General features: G+C 46.6%; 1 protein-coding gene across 4 annotated transcripts in view; it reads right to left on the reverse strand.

Moving 5' to 3' along the window:
* LOC310693600 (tropomodulin-2) overlaps positions 1–19,562 on the reverse strand; it is a 59,675-nt gene that overhangs the window by 13,121 nt on the left and 26,992 nt on the right. For all 4 annotated transcript variants that reach the window (XM_083475977.1, XM_083475975.1, XM_083475974.1 and 1 more), the window contains exons 4-9: positions 15,569–15,691; positions 14,136–14,219; positions 7,330–7,460; positions 6,823–6,930; positions 3,500–3,643; positions 1,382–1,526 (exon numbers count right to left, since the gene is read on the reverse strand). In XM_083475977.1, the coding sequence (XP_083332103.1) occupies positions 1,382–1,526; positions 3,500–3,643; positions 6,823–6,930; positions 7,330–7,460; positions 14,136–14,219; positions 15,569–15,691 (735 nt within the window). The remainder of the gene's footprint in view (positions 1–1,381; positions 1,527–3,499; positions 3,644–6,822; positions 6,931–7,329; positions 7,461–14,135; positions 14,220–15,568; positions 15,692–19,562) is intronic.

Here is a 19,562-nt window from a genome sequence, read left to right on the forward strand (position 1 = left end):
TCGCTTTCAGGCCGAGGGAGTCAGCGTTTGTCCACAGACAGCTTTCCAGGTCATGTGGCCAGCAGGACTAAACCGCTTCTGGCACAACAGGACACCGTGATGGAAACCAGAGCGCACGGAAACACCATTTACCTTCCTGCTGCAGCAGTACCTATTTATCTCTTTATACTGGTGTGCTTTCAAACTGCTAGGTCGGCTGGGGCTGGGACAGAGCAACACAAGCTCACTCCATCGTGGGGATTCGAACCCCCAACCTTCTGACTGGCAAACCCAAAGAGGCTCAGTGGTTTAGACCACAGCGCCACCCGCTGTAAATGTATGGTGTGTACACAGCCTTAATGTAAGGTTGAAAAGTTAAATGCACTCCTCTGAGCTCATGGCTGAACTTTGAAGAGAGGCTTCTGATTCTCAGCTCATTTTTTTACATCGCTGTGTCACACCATCAAAAAGCCAAGGCGATCATCCTGTCTCTACCATTACAAGGAGCCCTGCCTGGCTTTACTTCTGATGAGCAAATGCCCTCTGAATGTTGGAGAGAGAAGCTTCCGACAGCTACGATCACCCACATCCAAGCTATGAACATAGGCATTAGAACTCATTTCCATTGCTATTGACTATACAGCTGGGATGGAGACCCTGTGGCTCTTTGGGTGCTGCTCAACTCCAATTCCAATCAGTCCCAGCCAATGTGGCCAGCAGGCATGGATGATGGGATTTGTAGTCCCGCAATATCTGAAAAAGCCACGTTTTCCCCATCTGGCGCTGTGGGTTAAACCAGAGAGCCTAGGACTTGCCAATCAGAAGGTCGGCAGTTCAAATCCCCGCGACAGGGTGAGCTCCCATTGCTCGGTCCCTGCTCCTGCCAACCTAGCAGTTCAAAAGCATGCCAAAGTGCAAGTAGATAAATAGGTACCGCTCTGGCGGGAAGGTAAACGACGTTTCCGTGCACTGCTCTGGTTCGCCAGAAGCAGCTTAGTCATGCTGGCCACATGACCCGGAAGCTGTACGCCGGCTCCTTCGGCCAATAAAGCAAGATGAGCGCCGCAACCCTAGAGTCGGTCATGACTCAACCTAATGGTCAGGGGCCCCTTTACCTTCACTGTACAGGTATACAAGCATCATTCTGCTTCAGCCCAAAGGAGGCAGGAAAGTGCCTTTATCTAATGGCATTTCTCTGCTCTGACATTAGGATACAGGATAAGAGGTTTCCCAGCACGACTGCCCAAAATCCTAACTCTGAAAAAGTGCTACTGTAAAAAAAATGTTTGGTACCGTTCTCAGACTAGTAAGGAAATGTCACAAGGGGATCTTAAGGCTGGGAGATGTTACCTTGGCAACTGAAGAAGGTCCCAGAGGTCTTGCTAGGACCAGCAGGTCTTACCTAGATCGTTATTTTTAGTGATGGCTGCTGCGACCCTGGTTCTTGGGCCTTGCTTTGTAAACTGGTACCCAAATTTGAGGATCTGTGAATTCTCCTCCAACATCTGAGCAATCTCCATCTCTACCGCTGTGCCGAGCTGTTGTCTCTGGGAAAGGAGGTGGAAATGTTTACTTCCTTAGCACAAAGAAGCAGACACAGATTTCCTCCAATGCTTTATACACAGCGGACGCTCGGATTGCGAACGTGAGCCGTGCGGGATGCACGTTCGCAACCCGCAGCTGCGTGCCTGTGCATGCATGTGTTGCAATTCGGTGCTTCTACACATGCGTAAAGCGCCACTTAGCGCTTCTGCGCATGTGCAGCTGCCGAAACCTGGAATTAACCCGTTCCAGTACTTCCGGGTTTCGGTGGTCCGTAACCCAAAAAAACGCAACCTGAAGCAGCTGTAACCCAAGGTATGGCTATATAGCACACCAACATACATGGTACTTTACAGGAAAAAGCAAGTCGCTGGCTTCAGAGGGCTTCCAGTCGAGGGTTAGACACATGGGGTAGGCAGGGAGACCAAACAGAGAGAGGAGGGGGAACAAGGATAATCAGGGACAGATCTGTGCAAATCTTAAGTGTGTGCATGTGTGTACTGGGTGGGGGAGTTTAGATGACCTCCTTATAGAATATCTGAAGGCGGATGCAGAGTCATGTCGGCAAGCCATGCCCCCAACATACACAGTGACCATTCCTTCCCACAGTCCACAAGTATGGCCAGGGCAGATAGGAATGCTCTGTCTGCATATGGGTTGTGTGCCCACAGATCCCCTTCACACACCAACTGAACAGATGGGTGGGGTGGGGGCATGGTCACTGTGCCCAAGGGCAAGGCTAGCCTCTGCAGGAGTGGTAGGGAACATCCAACTCCCAAGGTGGTCAATATCCCAAGGCCTCCCCATTTGGGTTCACAAGGCTGCTTCCCCATATGTCAGAGACTGTGCTGAGGAGTGCTGCACTGAGGAGGAATGGTGGGAGCCACCCCCTCCCCCTGATCCCGAATCTTCCCAGGAACAGGAGGACAGCGTAGAGTTGGAATAGTGGCTTGCAGAGGGGCATAGTTCAGAAGGCAGAAGCTGGGAAATACTGGATGGGGAACAGCTAGGAGAAGAAACACTGGGAGAGAGAGGGTTAACAGATTCACAGTCGTTGGACAGCATTTCTCCACTCTTCCCAAGGTCGAGAATAGCTCAGAAAGTCTCAGAACAGAAAGTGCAGACGGTACAAACTCAAATTACAAGACGTAGGAGTGACGTAGATTAATAGAGGGGGAGTGAGCCTTAATTGGGAGCACAGCCATTCTAGGGAGGCGTGTTCTTTTCTTTCTCACTGTGATTATTAAAGAATCTAACTGGTAAGACATTCCTTTTGTTTGATCTTCTACTGCCACGGAGGAGGGAGCTGATTCCCCAAAGTCTGACACCATATGACATCAGCTGTGGGGCAAGCTTGCAAAAACCCTGTGCCAATCACAGCAGCGCCTCCAAAGGCACATGGCTTTGCCCGTGCCATCAGGTGCGGGCAAGCACACCAGCTTGCCCCCGCAATTGAGGGGGGCTGGGCAACGCGCACACATGTGCTGGCATCATGCACATATGCCACAGGGTGTGCTGATGTCACTCGCGCATGCCACGAGGCGTGCTGACGTGTTGTGTGTGCACTGCAGGGCTTGTGCGCATGACGCAAGCATGCCCCATGGCATGCATGCACTGCCACCATGGAATTTTGAGGGGGTCCAGACCCCTCTTTAGAAATTTTTGGGGATGCCCTCAGCCCCTCTAGTTGGCGCCCATGGGTGTGGGGCAGGTGACAACTCTGCAGATCGCCTTTGATTTCCCAGATGGTGTCAATCATCCCTGACCATCAGTCATTCTGCTGATGGGCACTGGGAGTCCAAAAACACCTGGAGGGCCACAGATTCCCCATCCTTGTACTAAGGAAAATCAAAAGCTTTGCCTTCCTACTGCTGAACACAAGACCTGGGGCGCTGCCTCCCAGCTAATTTTCATGGTCAAGCTGCAACTTTCAGATTCCAGCTAACCCTTAAGTTCTAGTCTGCTGCCCTTTCCTTACCTGATTATCAATTTTTATCTCCGTCAATGTTTCATTCCCTTTCAGGGCCTCAACCAAGGCAAGGATGCCTGTCCCCGTGATGAAATTGGATTCTATATTTAGACTTTTCAGCGTCTTGTTCACTTTTAATGTATCTGCAAAAGCCTGAAGGGAGGAAAAGAGTGGTGTGAGTTCAGATCTCGGGATACTCCACAAAGCGCTGTAACCTGCCCCAGAACCAGCTGGTATGGGGTGGGTAGTAATAGGAACTGTGGGAATGTTCAGGGTGGCAGGAGAGAATATATTGTTCATTAATATCCTTCCTAACTTGTGCTAGCAAGTTTCTTTACTTAGCACAGTTTACATTCCCCTTTTACATGCACAGCAGACAATCTTATCAAAGTCAATAAAAGAAGTTTACTTACATCAGTTCACAGTTGGATCCCTGAAGGCAGACTTAGTTACAAATATGTATATGTGGATCTACCCCATATGGGGGAATAATTCCACTGCCACTGCTAGCTGAGAGCCACTGCTAGCTGAGAGCTGGCAGAGCAGTCCTAGCTAAAAGCTGGTCAAACGAAGGAGTCCAAAAAGAGGGAGGTGTGATGCGTGACTTGTTCTTTTATTACCTGGACAGGTTAGGTCACGCCCACCTTCTATCACATGCGAAAGGAAGGCTGCTCCAGCCAGGAGGAACAGGAAGTTTCAACTGGCTGGACCAAACATTCCCTCGCATGTCTTCTCTAGCATTTCAAGGAATGTTGTACTTGACTGCCTCTCATGGATAACATCCCACAGGAACAACAACATACCTACATGTAGCGGCCCCAGGAGAATATAGGCTCCTATCATTGGATATGTTATGTAAGAATTTCCCAAGACTAACAATGTGCCTTTTCCACTTCCTGATTGTGGAAGTTTTGATACTGATGTTAATGACGTGAAGTTGCAGCACCTGACATCCATTTGGCATAAGCTGCATTGCCTACAAATGTATTTCTACACCCAATTCAAACTGCCAGTGTTAAACTTTAAAGGCCTAAATGGTTCAGAATCCATTAGCTAAAGGACCACCGTCACCCTTGTGATTCTGCCTGGGTGTTAAGATCAGCTTTGCTTGAGGCCCAACATGTATGCTTCCACCCAGTAAGTTCAATTAGCTTAGTGGGCACAGGACACAGGAACTCTCTCCCATCAGATGCCAGGGAGATAAGGAACTACAAAACCTTTAGAAGACATCTGGGAATTTTCTAATGTTTAATGTCATATTGTGTTTTGATTTGTTGGAAACCACATACAGTGACTCAGGTAACCCAATCACTTCTCCCTCCTCCTCCTCCTCCTCTTCTTCGCCTCCACAGTTCTGGAACTCTATTTCCATCGAACTACGCATGGTCCAAACCAGGCATAGGCTAACTCGGCCCTCCTGATGTTTTGGGACTACACCTCCCATCATCCCTAGCTAACAGGACCAGTGGTCAGGGACGATGGGAACTGCAGTCTCAAAACATCTGGAGGACCAAATTTGCCTATGCCTGGTCCAAACATATTGCCAAACCACGGTCTGTTAAATCCAAAGGCCTGTTTAATGCCATGACTTGTTTGGCCCTCAGAAAAAAAAAATTGTGGGATGAGGTTTTGTCCAATCAACACCCACAGGTTATGTGAAACATCCCTCAAAGGGTGGCCATGCAGGAAAGCGTTCTTGCAACGCTTAGCTCCAGTAAGTCTCTTCAGCTCTACAGTCCCGGGGACCCAACGGTGAAGCCTACACCAGTTCCCTCATGTAACGTGGGGACTCCCCTGACGATTCAAAGAAGAAGAACTCACGAGGCATGAAGCAGTGGCCACAGACTCAGCGGAAAGAGGATTTAGCATGCTGGAGCCTGGCCAGTATAAACAGCAGTTTATTCTCATTTCTGCGATTGGTTCTGAGAAGCAAGGCATGCTGGGATGAAGAGGAAGGAAGGATGCTGTGTGTGTTTGTGTGGGCACGTACAGTGGTACCTCGGGTTAAGAACTTAATTCGTTCTGGAAGTCTATTCTTAACCTGAAACTGTTCTTAACCTGAGGTACCACTTTAGCTAATGGGGCCTCCTGATGCCGCCCCGTGATTTCTGTTCTCATCCTGAAGCAAAGGTCTTAACCTGAGGTACTATTTCTGGGTTAGCAGAGTCTGTAACCTGAAGCGTCTGTAACCCGAGGTACTACTGTACTTGCTCGCTTCCTCCATCTATGGATGCTGGTGAGCCAGCATTGCAATTTACAAATCAGAGATGTTAGAGCTCTAAAATGGGACCTACCGCATTTTTCGCCCCATAGGACGCACCTAGATTTTTGGGGGCCAAAATAAAGGGGGGGAAAATATTTTTTCCCCAGGCGCGGGGCTGGCGCGGGAGAAGCCCAAGCTTCCCCCGACCCCAGCCCCCAGAAGAGGCTGCTGCCTGCAAGCCTTGCGAGCCCGGCAGGACCTCCCACCGGGCGCGCGAGGCTTGCGGACATCTGCTCAAAGTATGGGGTGTGCTCCGCAGTGCGCCCCGTGCTTCAGGCTGCAGGCTGCCGCATGCAAGGCTTGCGCGCCCGGTGGGACCTCCCGCCGGGCGCGCAAGGCTTGCAGATAGCTTCCTGAAGCCTGGAGAGCGAGAGGGGTCGGTGCACACCAACGCCTCTCCCTCTCCAGGCTTCAGCGAAAGCCTGCATTCGCCCCATAAGACGCACACACATTTCCCCTTCATTTTTGGAGGGGGAAATGTGCGTCCTATAGGGCAAAAAATACGGTAATTTATTTTCTGGATAAAATGGGCTTGGATTGTTGTAACTCAGGAGTCACCAACAGGATGCCCTCTGAGGTTCTTCCCAGGTGCCCATGAAGCCACTGAGCGACTCCCTTGGCCATTAAGCAGTGAGGGAGGTTACTTTTTTCCTAAAACAGTTCGCGACCCCATAACCAGTATGCTGAGTTGCCATTTTATTTCTTCTTCTGGGACCCTGGTGCATTTTAACAGCAGCACAGCTGTGAGGTCTTTTCTATCAAAGGCAGAGGTGAGGAGAGCTATGCCTGATTAGTTTCTGCTTGCTCAGCAGCCGGACTCAAAATCTAGTTTTCCTATGTTCCCAAATCCAGCAATGAAGGAGAGAGAATGTACTCTCAAACAGGGCAGAGGAAAGCCGTGGAGAGAACTTTCGCTGACAAAATCTCAAAAGCACCACGACCCCGGAGCTAGTTTTGAGTTTGCACTCCCACAGACAAAGTTTCTCGGCATTTGGAACACTGCACCTTGATTCAGCCAAAAGTGATGAGCTTTTTCTTTCTCCCCAAATAATAGTCTTTTCAAACTTACAATTGCCACAGGGTCGTTGCTCCGAGTAGCAGCCAGGCTGAATTTCGTCACGTGGGTGTTGGTTTCCAAAGCTTTTGCAAAGTCTTTCAAAGTTGGAATGGGGATATTCTGTATCAATCGAGAAAATACAATATTTAAAAATGAATATCTATTGAATTTGAATCTAAATCATAGAGTTGGAAGGGACAACGTGGGTCATTCCCTGGAATTCTAATGGAGAAGCAATATCTGTTGAGATGGTAATGTTGTGAGCCCCTCCATCCTATGCTCAATTGTGTATGTGTGTAAATAAAACCATATATCCTAAAGACACCACAGTCTCTGCTTATTCCAAGGTAACTAAACCCTGGGTGAAGCGGAGGCACCCTGAAGTCTCTCACCACTCAGAGATTGGGGTAATGTCGTAACAATACTTTATAAAACAAATTTAAGACCATTTAGGAATAATTAGCAAATAAAAAAAATGGCATAATGGGGCGATCAGATGAGCAGCAATGATATCCCTACCTTTATGTTGTTCAGATTGACTTCCAGGAGCGTGGGATCATTTGCCTTTATCCTTTGCAAAGAGGCTTCAACATTCGTCGGGTTAGGCGGTTCCTCGAAAACTGGCTTGACCTTCTCACCTTTGACTACGTCTAAAAAGAACACAAACCAGTTATGCATTGGGATGGCATCTCCACCCCCATCGTCCAGCACAGACACTGAGGTCCAGTGCCGAGGGCCTTCTGGTGGTTCCTTCACTGCAAGAGGTGAGGTTGCAGGGAACTAGGCAGAGGGCTTTCTCAGTGGTGGCGCCCGCCCTGTGAAACGCCCTCCCATCAGATGTCAAGGAAATGAACAACTATCTGACCTTTAGAAGACATCTGAAGGCAGCCCTGTTTAGGGAGGTTTTTAATGTTTGATGTTTTATTGCACTTTTAATTTTGTTGGGAGCCAGATTTATTATTATTATTATTATTATTATTATTATTATTATTATTATTAAAAACACAGAGAAATTTAGGGAAGTTTGTAATGTTTGATGTTTTGTCATGTTTTTAATATTCTGTTGGGAGCCGCCCAGAGTGGCTGGGGAAACCCAGCCTGATGGGCTGGGCATAAATAAACTATTCTTATTCTTGTTCTTGTTCAGTTGCTGGGAATTGCAACTCTGTGAGAGGTGAACTTCAGTGCCCGGGATTCTCTGAGGGAAAGAAGGAGGGTCAGACGCTTGGCAGCTACCTGAGGTTGCCCAGTGGTGCCCTGGGCCTGGCAGAGAGTGTTCCTGGCGCCCAGAGCCCATTGGCTCCCGTCCTTTGCCAGGCTCTGACCTCACAACCGGCTGTGGAATCCTGGGGAATGTTTGGTTTCCTAGGAGGCCAGGTGAGTTGCTTGAAAGGATCTCTGGCTAAGCTGAAAGCCCAGTCAGTTGGACCAGTTAGCAGCCATTCAGATCCCTTCATCTGTTCTTGTCTTGAAAGCTGTTCAGGTGGATTGACTGACTTTCTGGACATCTTCAGTTTTCTACCCCAATGGCACAATGTGCCACTGGTTGCTTAGAAGGTAAAGTCATGGGAAAGAGGGAAGACATCCTGAAGATTCGTGCCCCCCACCACATGCCCAGTTTTTAAAGATGCTCCTTGGACCAAGGACCTTGGTTATTTGACCTTTCTAAATCCCATGCTGGGTTTTACATGAGCCAGCACTTTTTCCAGGGAGTTTCCTGAGTTTCCTTTTTTTGTCACCATCCAAATTGCAGCAGAATTACCACCCCCACCCCAAATATTCAGGAGAATGCTCCCCCACCACCAATTTCACCGCCCACAAATAGGATGGGGAATTCTGGGAGATCATTTTTCACACAAGTTCCTGACTTGTTGCTGTTTTCGGGTGGGATTCTGTCAAGGGCCGAGGGCCTCCTGGCGTTTCCTTCACTGTGAGAAGCGAAGTTACAGGGAACCAGGCAGAGGGCCTTCTCGGTGGTGGCACCTGCCCTGTGGAATGCCCTCCCATCAGATGTCAAGGAAATAAACAACAATCTGTCTTTTAGAAGACATCTAAGGCAACCCTGTTTAGGGAAGTTTTAATGTTTGATGTTTTATCGTGTTTTTATTATTATGTTGGGAGCTGCCCAGAGTGGCTGGGGAAACCCAGCCAGATGGGCGGGGTATAAATAATAATAAGTTGTTATTGATGTATAACGTTTTAGCAACACTGCAGAAGTAATATAAGAATAGGTAATTCCAAGACCGAGTTGGACGGAAGTTCTGCTATTTGTAATTGTATAAGCTCTGTATGACTTTTTCTTTTTTGTTTGTCGGTTTCTTCTTTTTTTCTTTTTTTTTCTATCTTTCTCTCTGATGAAATCTTTTTTGTATGTATATATTTGTAATACAATGTAATCTGTGTATCTTTCGTAATACAAACTTAATAAATTTTTCCAAAAAAAAATAATAAGTTGTTATTGTTGACGGGTGGGGTATAAATAATAATAAGCTGTTGTTGTTGTGACAGTCATTATTCAGATAGTCATTCAGACAGTTTCATCACAATAACAACCACCCTGATTCCTGCGGGTATAGGGCAGTATATAAATTTAATAAATAACAACCACAACAACCATATCTTTAGGATATATGGTTTTATATCGAAAAATGTATACAAAAATGCATTTTCAAAGGGTCAAGAGTGCATATAATTGCATAGGTTTGTGGAAAATAACACGCAGAACTGTGTTATATTCGGGAAAATTGTAGGGGGAAATTGCATAAAAATGTGCATATAATAGGAGAAATTTTGAATTGCCGGTGGGTTTTCATGAGGAGCTGAAGCTGACAAATTCACCCATCCCAACTCTTTAAAGTGCCACAGAACTTGTGTGGTTGCTGGAACAGTCTAAGGCAGCTCCCTATCTCAAATTTCTCTTTAATTTGTATTTGGCTTGGAGATCGCTGGTTGCTAGAAGTATAGCTTTCCATATGGTAGCTGCTTGGGTGGTCTAAGCCTGCTATTTATCTCAGTCTAATATTTAAGAATTACAATTGCAGATTAGCATTAAAAGCTGTGGGGTTTTTGTTTTGTTTTCTTTTTTAAAAAGCACTTGCAGGAATAATCAGTGCTGCTTTATATAGCTCAGGGCTGCCAGCATGGAGAATGGTAGTGCAATCAAGGCTCCTCCAGACTTGACAAATAATGGTTTTGCAAAGTGAGCAGCTCTTCACTTGGAGGATGTGCAGATGTGGCAATTTCATGAGCACCAATTGAATTCACAGGTGGAGCATGCAGAGAATATCCATGTTAGTTCAGACCAGCATAATTCTGTAGAACAATAGGGACACCCCTCATTTCTCTCTTTCTAGGATGATATCTTTCCTAATGAGATTCGCTAGTGTTGGGTCATCTTAAATGAGTTTATGGACCCGGCGTGCATTGAGAGTAGAAGAACCGAAAGCCCAGAGGCAGAAAGCACAGGTCAGCCGACACGGGGATAACATAGAATAGGAAAGACGGAGGGGGTGGGATTTTACTTGGAGCAATGCCATTATCTGAGAAAGACAGCATTTCTACATCTATCTCTATGTGAATATTGAATAAAAGACTTGGTAAGAACTCTTCTAGTTTTCCTACTTCTTGGCTGCCAGCCATGGGAGGGGTTGGATTATCTGAAGCCTGACAGCTCAGCTGGGGTGCAGGAGGGCACCTCATTCCCAGCAGAGCCATCCCTGGTGCTCTGTGTGGGAGCCAGCGCCAAGCTGGGGGATCCTTTGACTGCTCAGCTGAGGGGAGCAGCCACCCCTTACTCCTCAGCCAAGCAGAGAAAGTCGCTAGCAGAGGGACTCAGGAGCAGTAGCGGGTTCACCAGCGATATACTGCTGAATGAAGCTGACATCACAGTATGCTCCTCACACACAGTCCTGGGCAATATATTTGTGGGATGTAAGAATCAGGTGCAGTGAAACACAACATTGCTAGTGTTATGTACTGAAGTTCTCACCCTGGGCCAGCAGGGGGATACTGTAGATAGTTTTCACTCAGGTCCACATATGCAAATAAGGGATTGAAAGTGACGCTCAGTGATTGGGTAGTTACAGAAAGTGGTTACTGTTGCGTTCTAGTGGAGCTCTATATAAGCAGGCTGGCTGAACCCTTCAGTTCAGTTCTGTTCTGGCCTGTGAATAAACAAGAGCTGTTTGAAGAATCGTTGTGTTGTCTGATCTGTTCACCCACAACTTAACAGCTAGAGTAGACATGAAGGTTGTCTCAGTCCTCCAGCTGGAACTTCCTGCTTTCCAGGACTGAGACAAAACTTCCTATGTGTAACTTGAGATGGGCATGGCCTCTCCTGAAGTAAGAAAGAACCAGAATCACAGGCTGGCGACCATCTTGTCTCTCTTGTCTCTATCAATGCCATCTTAACAACAGCACTACTAAGATGAACCCTTGGCTCCAGGCCAAGAGAAGAAAAGTGTTGGCTTTCTCCCATAAGGAGATAGTCACCACATTTAAACTATGTTCTAACCTTTTAAGTCTACCTTCTGGGAACCTTTGTGTGAACAGATGATTACTTTTGAGCAAACATTTTATACTTTACAGAAAACTGTGTAGCATCTTATTTTAGGAGGGATTAAATGGGGGAAATACCAGGAAATATTTACAGAGACTCTAACGAGTCTGAGCAAGCTATCTGCTGTGCATGTGTTTTAAAAAGGGGAATGTTAACTCTGCTGATTTTGTTGAACTTGTAAAGAGAAGGTGGGATAGGATATCTTAGACAATATATCCTCCCCCACATCCCTAAACATTCCCACAATATTGATATATCACCCAGGCCTCATCCTTGCTACAGTCCCATGAGCTAGACTGGACTAAGAGAGAGAAAGAGACAACGCTTGCCCAGCCAGCTTTTGAGGAGGCTGCGGCAGGATTTGAATCCAGGTCTCTTTGACCCTAGTCTAACCAGTGCAACACAACAGCTCCTCTTCTTCCCTCCTGTGGAGCCTCTCCTCGTTCAGTCTGTTTATAATCTTATTTCTTCAAGTGCTCCTGAAATGCATCCCTCACCTCCCCCCCAAAAAAATTTGAAAACAAAGCAACAACTAACTGCTGGAGGGAAGGGAGTATTGTTTTTGGAATGAAGATGTCTGACAAAGCAAATTCCTAGCTGCTAAATATGTGACAGGAGTGCAGCTTAGCAGACCCACCAAGCTGGAATGGTGGACCTTAGCAGAAAAAAAGAGAGATAAAATAATCACAGAGAGGGACACAAATTAGCAACATAAGCCCTTTGAGGGCGGCAGCATACAGGCCTCTAGCCGGGAGGGCTATAACATCAGCCTCATTTTGGGTGGAATAAAAACTGCCCCATTTCTTCCACATTTCCCAGGGGCTTTATGGATGTGGGAAGACAACTGGAATCACCGTTAATCTTAAACAGCCCCCACACAAAGGGCTGGATCCAAAGGTAGCTGGTTTAAAGTTGGTCAAAAGTACAATGTATACAAGTGAAAAACCATTAAAGGGCTTCAAATGAGCTTTCTCAAGAAGGGAGTTCAAGAGCCTGGGTGCAGCCAGGGAGACAACTCTTTTGCCCATTTCCTGATAAATGTACCTGATATGTTGGTGGGATGCAGAGACGATGCTCTGCAGAAGAACTTAATAGATGGGCAGGTTTATATGGGAGAAGTAAGCCATGGTCCTAAGCCATTTAGGCCTTTAAATTGCTTTGAAATGCTTGAAAAACAAATGATTTTATCTTTTTATGTTGTGACCTTTGGATGAAAGGCTGTATACAAATTTAATAAATACAGTGGTACCTCGGGTTACAGACGCTTCAGGTTACAGACTCCGCTAACCCAGAAATAGTACCTCAGGTTAAGAACTTTGCTTCAGGATGAGAACAGAAATCGCGCGGCGACAGTGGGAGGCCCCATTAGCTAAAGTGGTGTCTCAGGTTAAGAACAGTTTCAGGTTAAGAATGGACCTCCAGAAGGAATTAAGTTCTTAACCCAAGGTACCAATGTAATAAGTTTGTTGGTTAACTTTTCTACTAGGGCTGTTTCCCATACATTTGGGTACCAGCCGTTAATGTTCATTCCTGAGACGTCCTTCCAGTGTCTAGTTATGATGGTTCTTGCTGCTGAGAGGAGAGTTCCTAGTCATGTGCGTGTGCATTGTTATCCTAGAAGATATTTAATGTATAAACTAGGTGCAACTTAATGTGCTTCCATACAACCCATTTACAGTGGTGCCCCGCAAGATGAATGCCTCGCAAAACGGAAAACTCGCTAGACGAAAGAGTTTTCCGTTTTGGAAGTGCTTCGCAAAACGAATTTCCTATGGGCTTGCTTCGCAAGACGACAATGCCTTGCGAGTTCCTGCGGGGTTCCCCCCCCCCTTTTTTCTAAGCCGCTAAGCCGCTTATCAGCTGATCCGATCAGCAGATAAGCCGCTAAAAGCCGCTAATAGCACTAATCCGCCAATGGGCTTGCTTCGCAAGACGAAAAAACCACTAGACGAAGAGAATCACAGAACGGATTCTTTTCGTCTTGCGAGGCACCACTGTATGTTGAGCATTCATCCTGATTTGACTGCACAGCGATTAGATGATCCTGGCAACTCAATGAGCATTCATTCCAATTCTGCAAACTGGATTTGCCTGTATGCAATTGAATAATTATTTTATTTTATTTTATTTTATTTTTTACATACCCCACTCATCTGGCTTGGTTTCCCCAGCCACTCCGGACGGCTCCCAACAGAATATTAAAAATACGATCAAACATTAAAAACTTCTCCTGCTCCTGCCAACCTAGCAGTTCGAAAGCACATCAAAGTGCAAGTAGATAAATAGGTAACACTCCGGCGGGAAGGTAAACGGCATTTCCGTGCACTGCTCTGTTTCGCCAGAAGCGGCTTAGTCATGCTGGCCACATGACCCGGAAGCTGTACACCGGCTCCCTCAGCCAGTAAAGCGAGATGAGCGCCGCAACCCCAGAGTCGTCCGCAACTGGAACTAATGGTCAGGGGTCCCTTTACCTTTACCTTTACCTTTAAACAGGGTTGCCTTCCAATGTCTTCTAAAAGTCAGGTAGTTGTTTATTTCCTTGACATCTGATGGGAGGGCATTCCACAGGGCAGGCACCACCACTGAGAAGGCCCTCTGCCTGGTTCCCTGTAACCTCACTTCTCGCAGTGAGGGAACCGCCAAAAGGCCCTCAGCCCTTGCCAGAATCCCACCCGAAAACAGCAATAGTCTGGAACTTCCCCTTTGGCTTCCATCGCCTGCTTGGATGTTTGCAAACCAGCTGGGAGAAAGAAAAGTGCCTGCTTACTTTTCACGGTTTCTTTGCCATCTTTAGTGGTGGTTCCTTCATCAAACTTCGGGTTGTTGACCAGGTTGTGCACTCCTAGGACAGCTGTAAAAACCACCAACAAGAGTACAGGTGTAAGCTTCAGCTATCATCATCATCATCATCATGTATTATTTATACCCCGCCCATCTGGCTGGGTTTCCCCAGTCACTCTGGGCGGCTCCCAACAGAATATTAAAAACATGATTAAACATCAAACATTAAAAACTTTCCTATACAGGGCTGCCTTCAGATGTCTTCTAAAAGTCAGATAGTTGTTTATCTCCTTGACATCTGATGGGAGGGCATTCCACAGGGCGGGTGCCACCACCGAGAAGGCCCAGCAATATAGGATTTCAATAGCCCAGCAATGGAAAAATTTGGGGGGGGGGGAATCTACATTTGCCTTTGTGCTATAAGAACTTACGGACTTGGGCTACTGAGTCATAACTATGCCTTTAAAGTAAAGGCGTCCTAGCATCCAGGGGGCATTAACCCTCGATTGTGGTCCCAGTCCAGATTGGGAATCCCAAACCTGTAATCAGGGGCGAGTCTCCTTTGTTTCTTTTCTTTTTTTTAAGGATAGTGAGGGGACAAAGGGTTAAAGCCCTCCTGTTCCCCATGCTAAGGACCCAATCCAGATCAGGAACCCCACACTAGCCTTTGTGTGCAGGGGGGAAAGGCACAGCTATGTAGCTAACAGAATGTGTGATTTGGATGGATGTAATAATGGAATAGGGACGCGGGTGGCACTGTGGGTTAAACCACAGAGCCTAGGACTTGCAGATCAGAAGGTCGGCGGTTCGAATCCCCACGACGGGGTGAGCTCCCGTTGCTCGGTCCCAGCTCCTGCCAACCTAGCAGTTCGAAAGCACATCAAAGTAGATAAATAGGTACTGCTCTGGCAGGAAGGTAAACGGCGTTTCCGTGTTCTGCTCTGGTTTGCCAGAAGCGGCTTAGTCATGCTGGCCACATGACCCGGAAGCTGCACGTCGGCTCCCTCGGCCAATAAAGCGAGATGAGTGCCGCAACCCCAGAGTCGGCCACGACTGGACCTAATGGTCAGGGGTCCCTTTACCTTTAATAATGGAATACTGAATGCTTTAGTTTATACAGTATAAAATATGCAGGGATTTATGTTATGCAAAATGAACCATGGAAAGAGAAGAAGGGAAGTCTTTGATATTTTAAGGTTATTTAAATGAATATTCTAAATTGTAAAACAGAAAATTTTACACACACACAAAACAGAATGTGTTTTTTGGTCCTGTCAGCTTATATTGCAGCATCATGGATGGACCCTTTGAGAAGCGTGGTAGGAGTTGGAAAAAAAAACCACAGGGCTGTTGCTGCCAGCTGTTAAGACACCCAGGCCCAGTTTGAGATAGCCCAACTGTTCAAAGATGGCAACAAACCTGCTAGATCGTACAGCTCAGTGTCAGAGGCACTGGCCAGGGCTTCTTCTAATTCTGGATCCAGAGTTACTTTCTCCTCTGTGCGGGTTTCTATTGGTCTTTCTTTAGGGATAAATGCTTTTCCTTTAAAAAGAAAAAGGGAAAAGGAAGAGAAAGCAAATTAAACTGGATGGTGGTGATGTAACCATCAGTAAGACTGGCAGGGTTCACCCACTTAAGAATTTATTCAGAGAGAAGTTGTATGGATCTTTGTGTAGTGCGAATGCCCAGATTCTGGTAAATGTCGTCATGGAACACGTGACTGCTGACCATCCCGGGCAAATGTTGGAAAAAGGAAAAAAAGATGCCTGTTTATCCACTTTCCAGACCCATACTGTTGATGTTCTGAGTCTTCAGATACAGTGGTGCCCCGCAAGACGAATGCCTCGCAAGACGGAAAACTCGCTAGACGAAAGAGTTTTCCGTTTTGGAGCTGCTTCGCAAAACGAATCTCCTATGGGCTTGCTTCGCAAGACGACAATGTCTTGCGAGTTCCTGCTGTTTTTTCCCCCTTCCCCCCCCTTTTCCTAAGCCGCTAAGCTGCTTATCAGCTGATCCGATCAGCAGATAAGCCGCTAAAAGCAGCTAAAAGCCGCTAATAGCGCTAATCTGCTAATCCTTCAATGGGCTTGCTTCGCAAGACGAAAAAAACCGCTAGACGAAGAGAATCACAGAACGGATTCTTTTCGTCTTGCGAGGCACCACTGTATTCTCAATGTTATTATATTATTATTATTATTATTATTATTATTATTATTATTATTATTATTATTAAATTTCTATTCCAACCTATACCCGAAGGTCTCAGGGCGGTTCACATAAAATATCAAATCCATAAAATCAAAACAAAACCAACAACCCAATTAAAAAAACCCCCAAAAGAGCCAGCATTTTAAAAAAGGGTATGGGATGTAGATCAAGTCAGGCAAAGGTCTGGTTGAAAAAGAACATTTTTGCCTGGCACCTAAAGGTGTGTAATGATGGCGCCAGGCGGACTTCCCCGGGGAGAGCATTTCACAGACGGAGCCACTGCAGAGAAGGCCCCGTTCTCGTGTTGCCACCCTCCAGACCTCTCGCGGAGGAGGCACACGAAGGAGGGCCTCAGAAGATGATATCAGGGTCCAGGTAAGTTCATATGGGAAGAGGCGGTCCTTGAGGCATTGCTGTCCTGAGCCGTTTTAGGCTTTATAGGTCAAAACCAGCACTTTGAATTGGGCCCGGAAACTAACTGGTAGTTTGTCTAGGATTATCAGCACTTGATTTCATAGAATCATAGAGTTGGAAGAGACCACAAGGGCCATCGAGTCCAACCCCCTGCCAAGCAGGGAACACCATCAGAGCACTCCTGACATATGGTTGTCAAGCCTCTGCTTAAAGACCTCCAGAGAAGGAGACTCCACCACACTCCTTGGCAGAAAATTCCACTGTCGAACAGCTCTTACTGTCAGGAAGTTCTTCCTAAAGTTTAGGTGGAATCTTCTTTCTTGTAGTTTGGCTCCATTGCTCCGTGTCCGCTTCTCTGGAGCAGCAGAAAACAACCTTTCTCCCTCCTCTATGTGACATCCTTTTATATATTTGAACATGGCTATCATATCACCCCTTAACCTCCTCTTCTCCAGGCTAAACATGCCCAGCTCCCTTAGCCGTTCCTCATAAGGCATCGTTTCCAGGCCTTTGACCATTTTGGTTGCCCTCCTCTGGACACGTTCCAGTTTGTCAGTGTCCTTCTTGAATTTCAGATGCAGAGTGCCTGTATCTTTCGCCCCCCAGATGTTACTGACCTACAACTCCCCTCATCCCTGGCCATTGGTCATGCCTGTCAGAGCAGATGGGAGTTGTCTTCAGCAACATCTGGAGGGCCAAAGGGCCCCAACACCTGCTCAACTCCATCTTGCAAAGAACCCAGGGTGGTGCCCACAGGTGTACACATGCCCACAAGGCCTCCCCTGGCTCCCACAGGGCATTCTCTCCCTGCTGAAATTATTTTTAATAGAAGCAGCCTGCTGTGGTCAGTAGAATAAGTTGCGGCTCAGATGTGGTGCCAGCAATAATTTCTCCTGCCTGCCAATCTGTCCCCAGGCTCCAAAAGGTTGGTGAACCCTGATGAAGAAGAATTTTGGAGAACTGGAAAGCTCGCTTGATGTTTTGTGACCTTTTAGGTAGTCCCAATAAAGATGTTGTTCTACAGTTACTTTTGAACCATAACATTCTTTTTTCAAACTGCCTCAAGGGTTGTTGTTGCTTACACTCAACAATGTTTGGGCAACACGATGACCGTATACGTACGTAACAGACAATCTTTATAGAATTCCTTTTTGTAAAGTGATATGTCATGCAGGTCATCGTCTGTAAAATTTTATTTTCAGCTTATGAAGCAATTCTATATTCTCCCACCACGCTGATGAAGATCTAAAAAACAGCAGTCAATATCCGGAATCTCTGTTCAGTGTTGGAGATTATATTTACTGAATTTCAGAGACTTTGAGACTAAGATTTCATTTTGAACTTGTTATTGTTTGAAGGAATTCTATAAAGATTGTCTATTACATATGTATATGGTCATCATGTTGCCTAAACATTGTTGACGTTCTCTTTGCAACACAGGGGTTTGTTGTTTGGATACTGTTTGTTGTTTACACTCAAGCAGAATATAAATTTCACAAAAGGAATAAATGAAATTAAAAGAAATGCTACGAATTCAGTTGTTGCTCGTTTTGAAACACGGCCAGCACCCAAGTATCTTTTTCTTTAACTGAACGCTAAGCAGCTGGCTTTCATTATGAGGGTTTTCCCTCATAATTTGCATCCTGGCCTGGGTTTTCCCACCAGCCAACGTCATCTCATTCCCTATGGATTCCAACAAGAGCAGAGCTAGAACATCACGTGCATTCTCCTCTCATTTTATGAATCGGATGACAAAGGCAAAGCTTTCCAAGGATCCGACAACCCTCTAAGAAGCACCCCTCTGTGGGAACATCCCATCACACAGAAGCCTTCAGAAAACCTCACAGGCTCTGAAGAACTGTCTTCACAAAGCTGCATTGCCTATCATCCGATGGACCCTAGATTTTACAAAGCACTTTCTGTGGGAATCAAACGAACATGATTTCCCCCGCATGTTGCCAGAAGTTCTGTGAGGCAACCATGTTCCAGAAGCACAAAACATTTGTCAGCAGAACAAGTTGGATGACCATCTGTCAGAAATTTTTATTTACCGTATTTTTCGCTCTATAGGACGCACTTTTTCCCCTCCAAAAATGAAGGGGAAATGTGTGTGCGTCCTATGGGGCAAATGCAGGCTTTCGCTGAAGCCTGGAGAGCGAGAGGGGTCAGTGCGCACTGACCCCTCTCGCTCTCCAGGCTTCAGGAAGACATCCGCAAGCCTTGGGAGCGAGGCGGGAGTGCTCGCCGGGCTCCCAAGGCTTGCGGATAGCAGCCTGCTTCCTGAAGCCCAGGGAGCGCTTCGCAGCGCACCCCGGGCTTCGGGCAGATATCCGCAAGCCTTGGGAGCCCGGCAGGAACTCCCAGCGGGTCCCAAGGCTTGCGGATAGCAGCCTGTTCTGGGGGCTGGGGTTGGGGGAAGCTCGGGCTTCCCCCGCCCCAGTCCCGTGCCTGGGGGGGGGAAATAATTTTTTTCTTTATTCCCCCCCCAAAAAAAACCCCCTAGGTGCACCCTATGGGCCGGTGCGCCCTATAGAGCGAAAAATACGGTATTTTATTTTCTTGCAATTCCTGTGTTGCAGGGGATTGGACCTGAATTCATCTTGGGGGAACCTTCCAAGTCTACAGCTCTATGATTCTTTAAGTGGCTTTGTCTTAGTACTGCACTGGATGTAGCCCTACATTCCCAATCTTGCATGAGGGTCACTACTGCCACTGATGCAGCTGGTCCAGCTCTTTGAGCTCATCATCTCTTTGCATTAGTTTAATAAAAAGGTAAATTTATAGCTGTTCT

This window comes from Podarcis liolepis (assembly GCF_965112155.1).
Source record: "Podarcis liolepis genome assembly, chromosome: 14".
NCBI classification, from domain to species: Eukaryota; Metazoa; Chordata; class Lepidosauria; order Squamata; family Lacertidae; genus Podarcis; species Podarcis liolepis.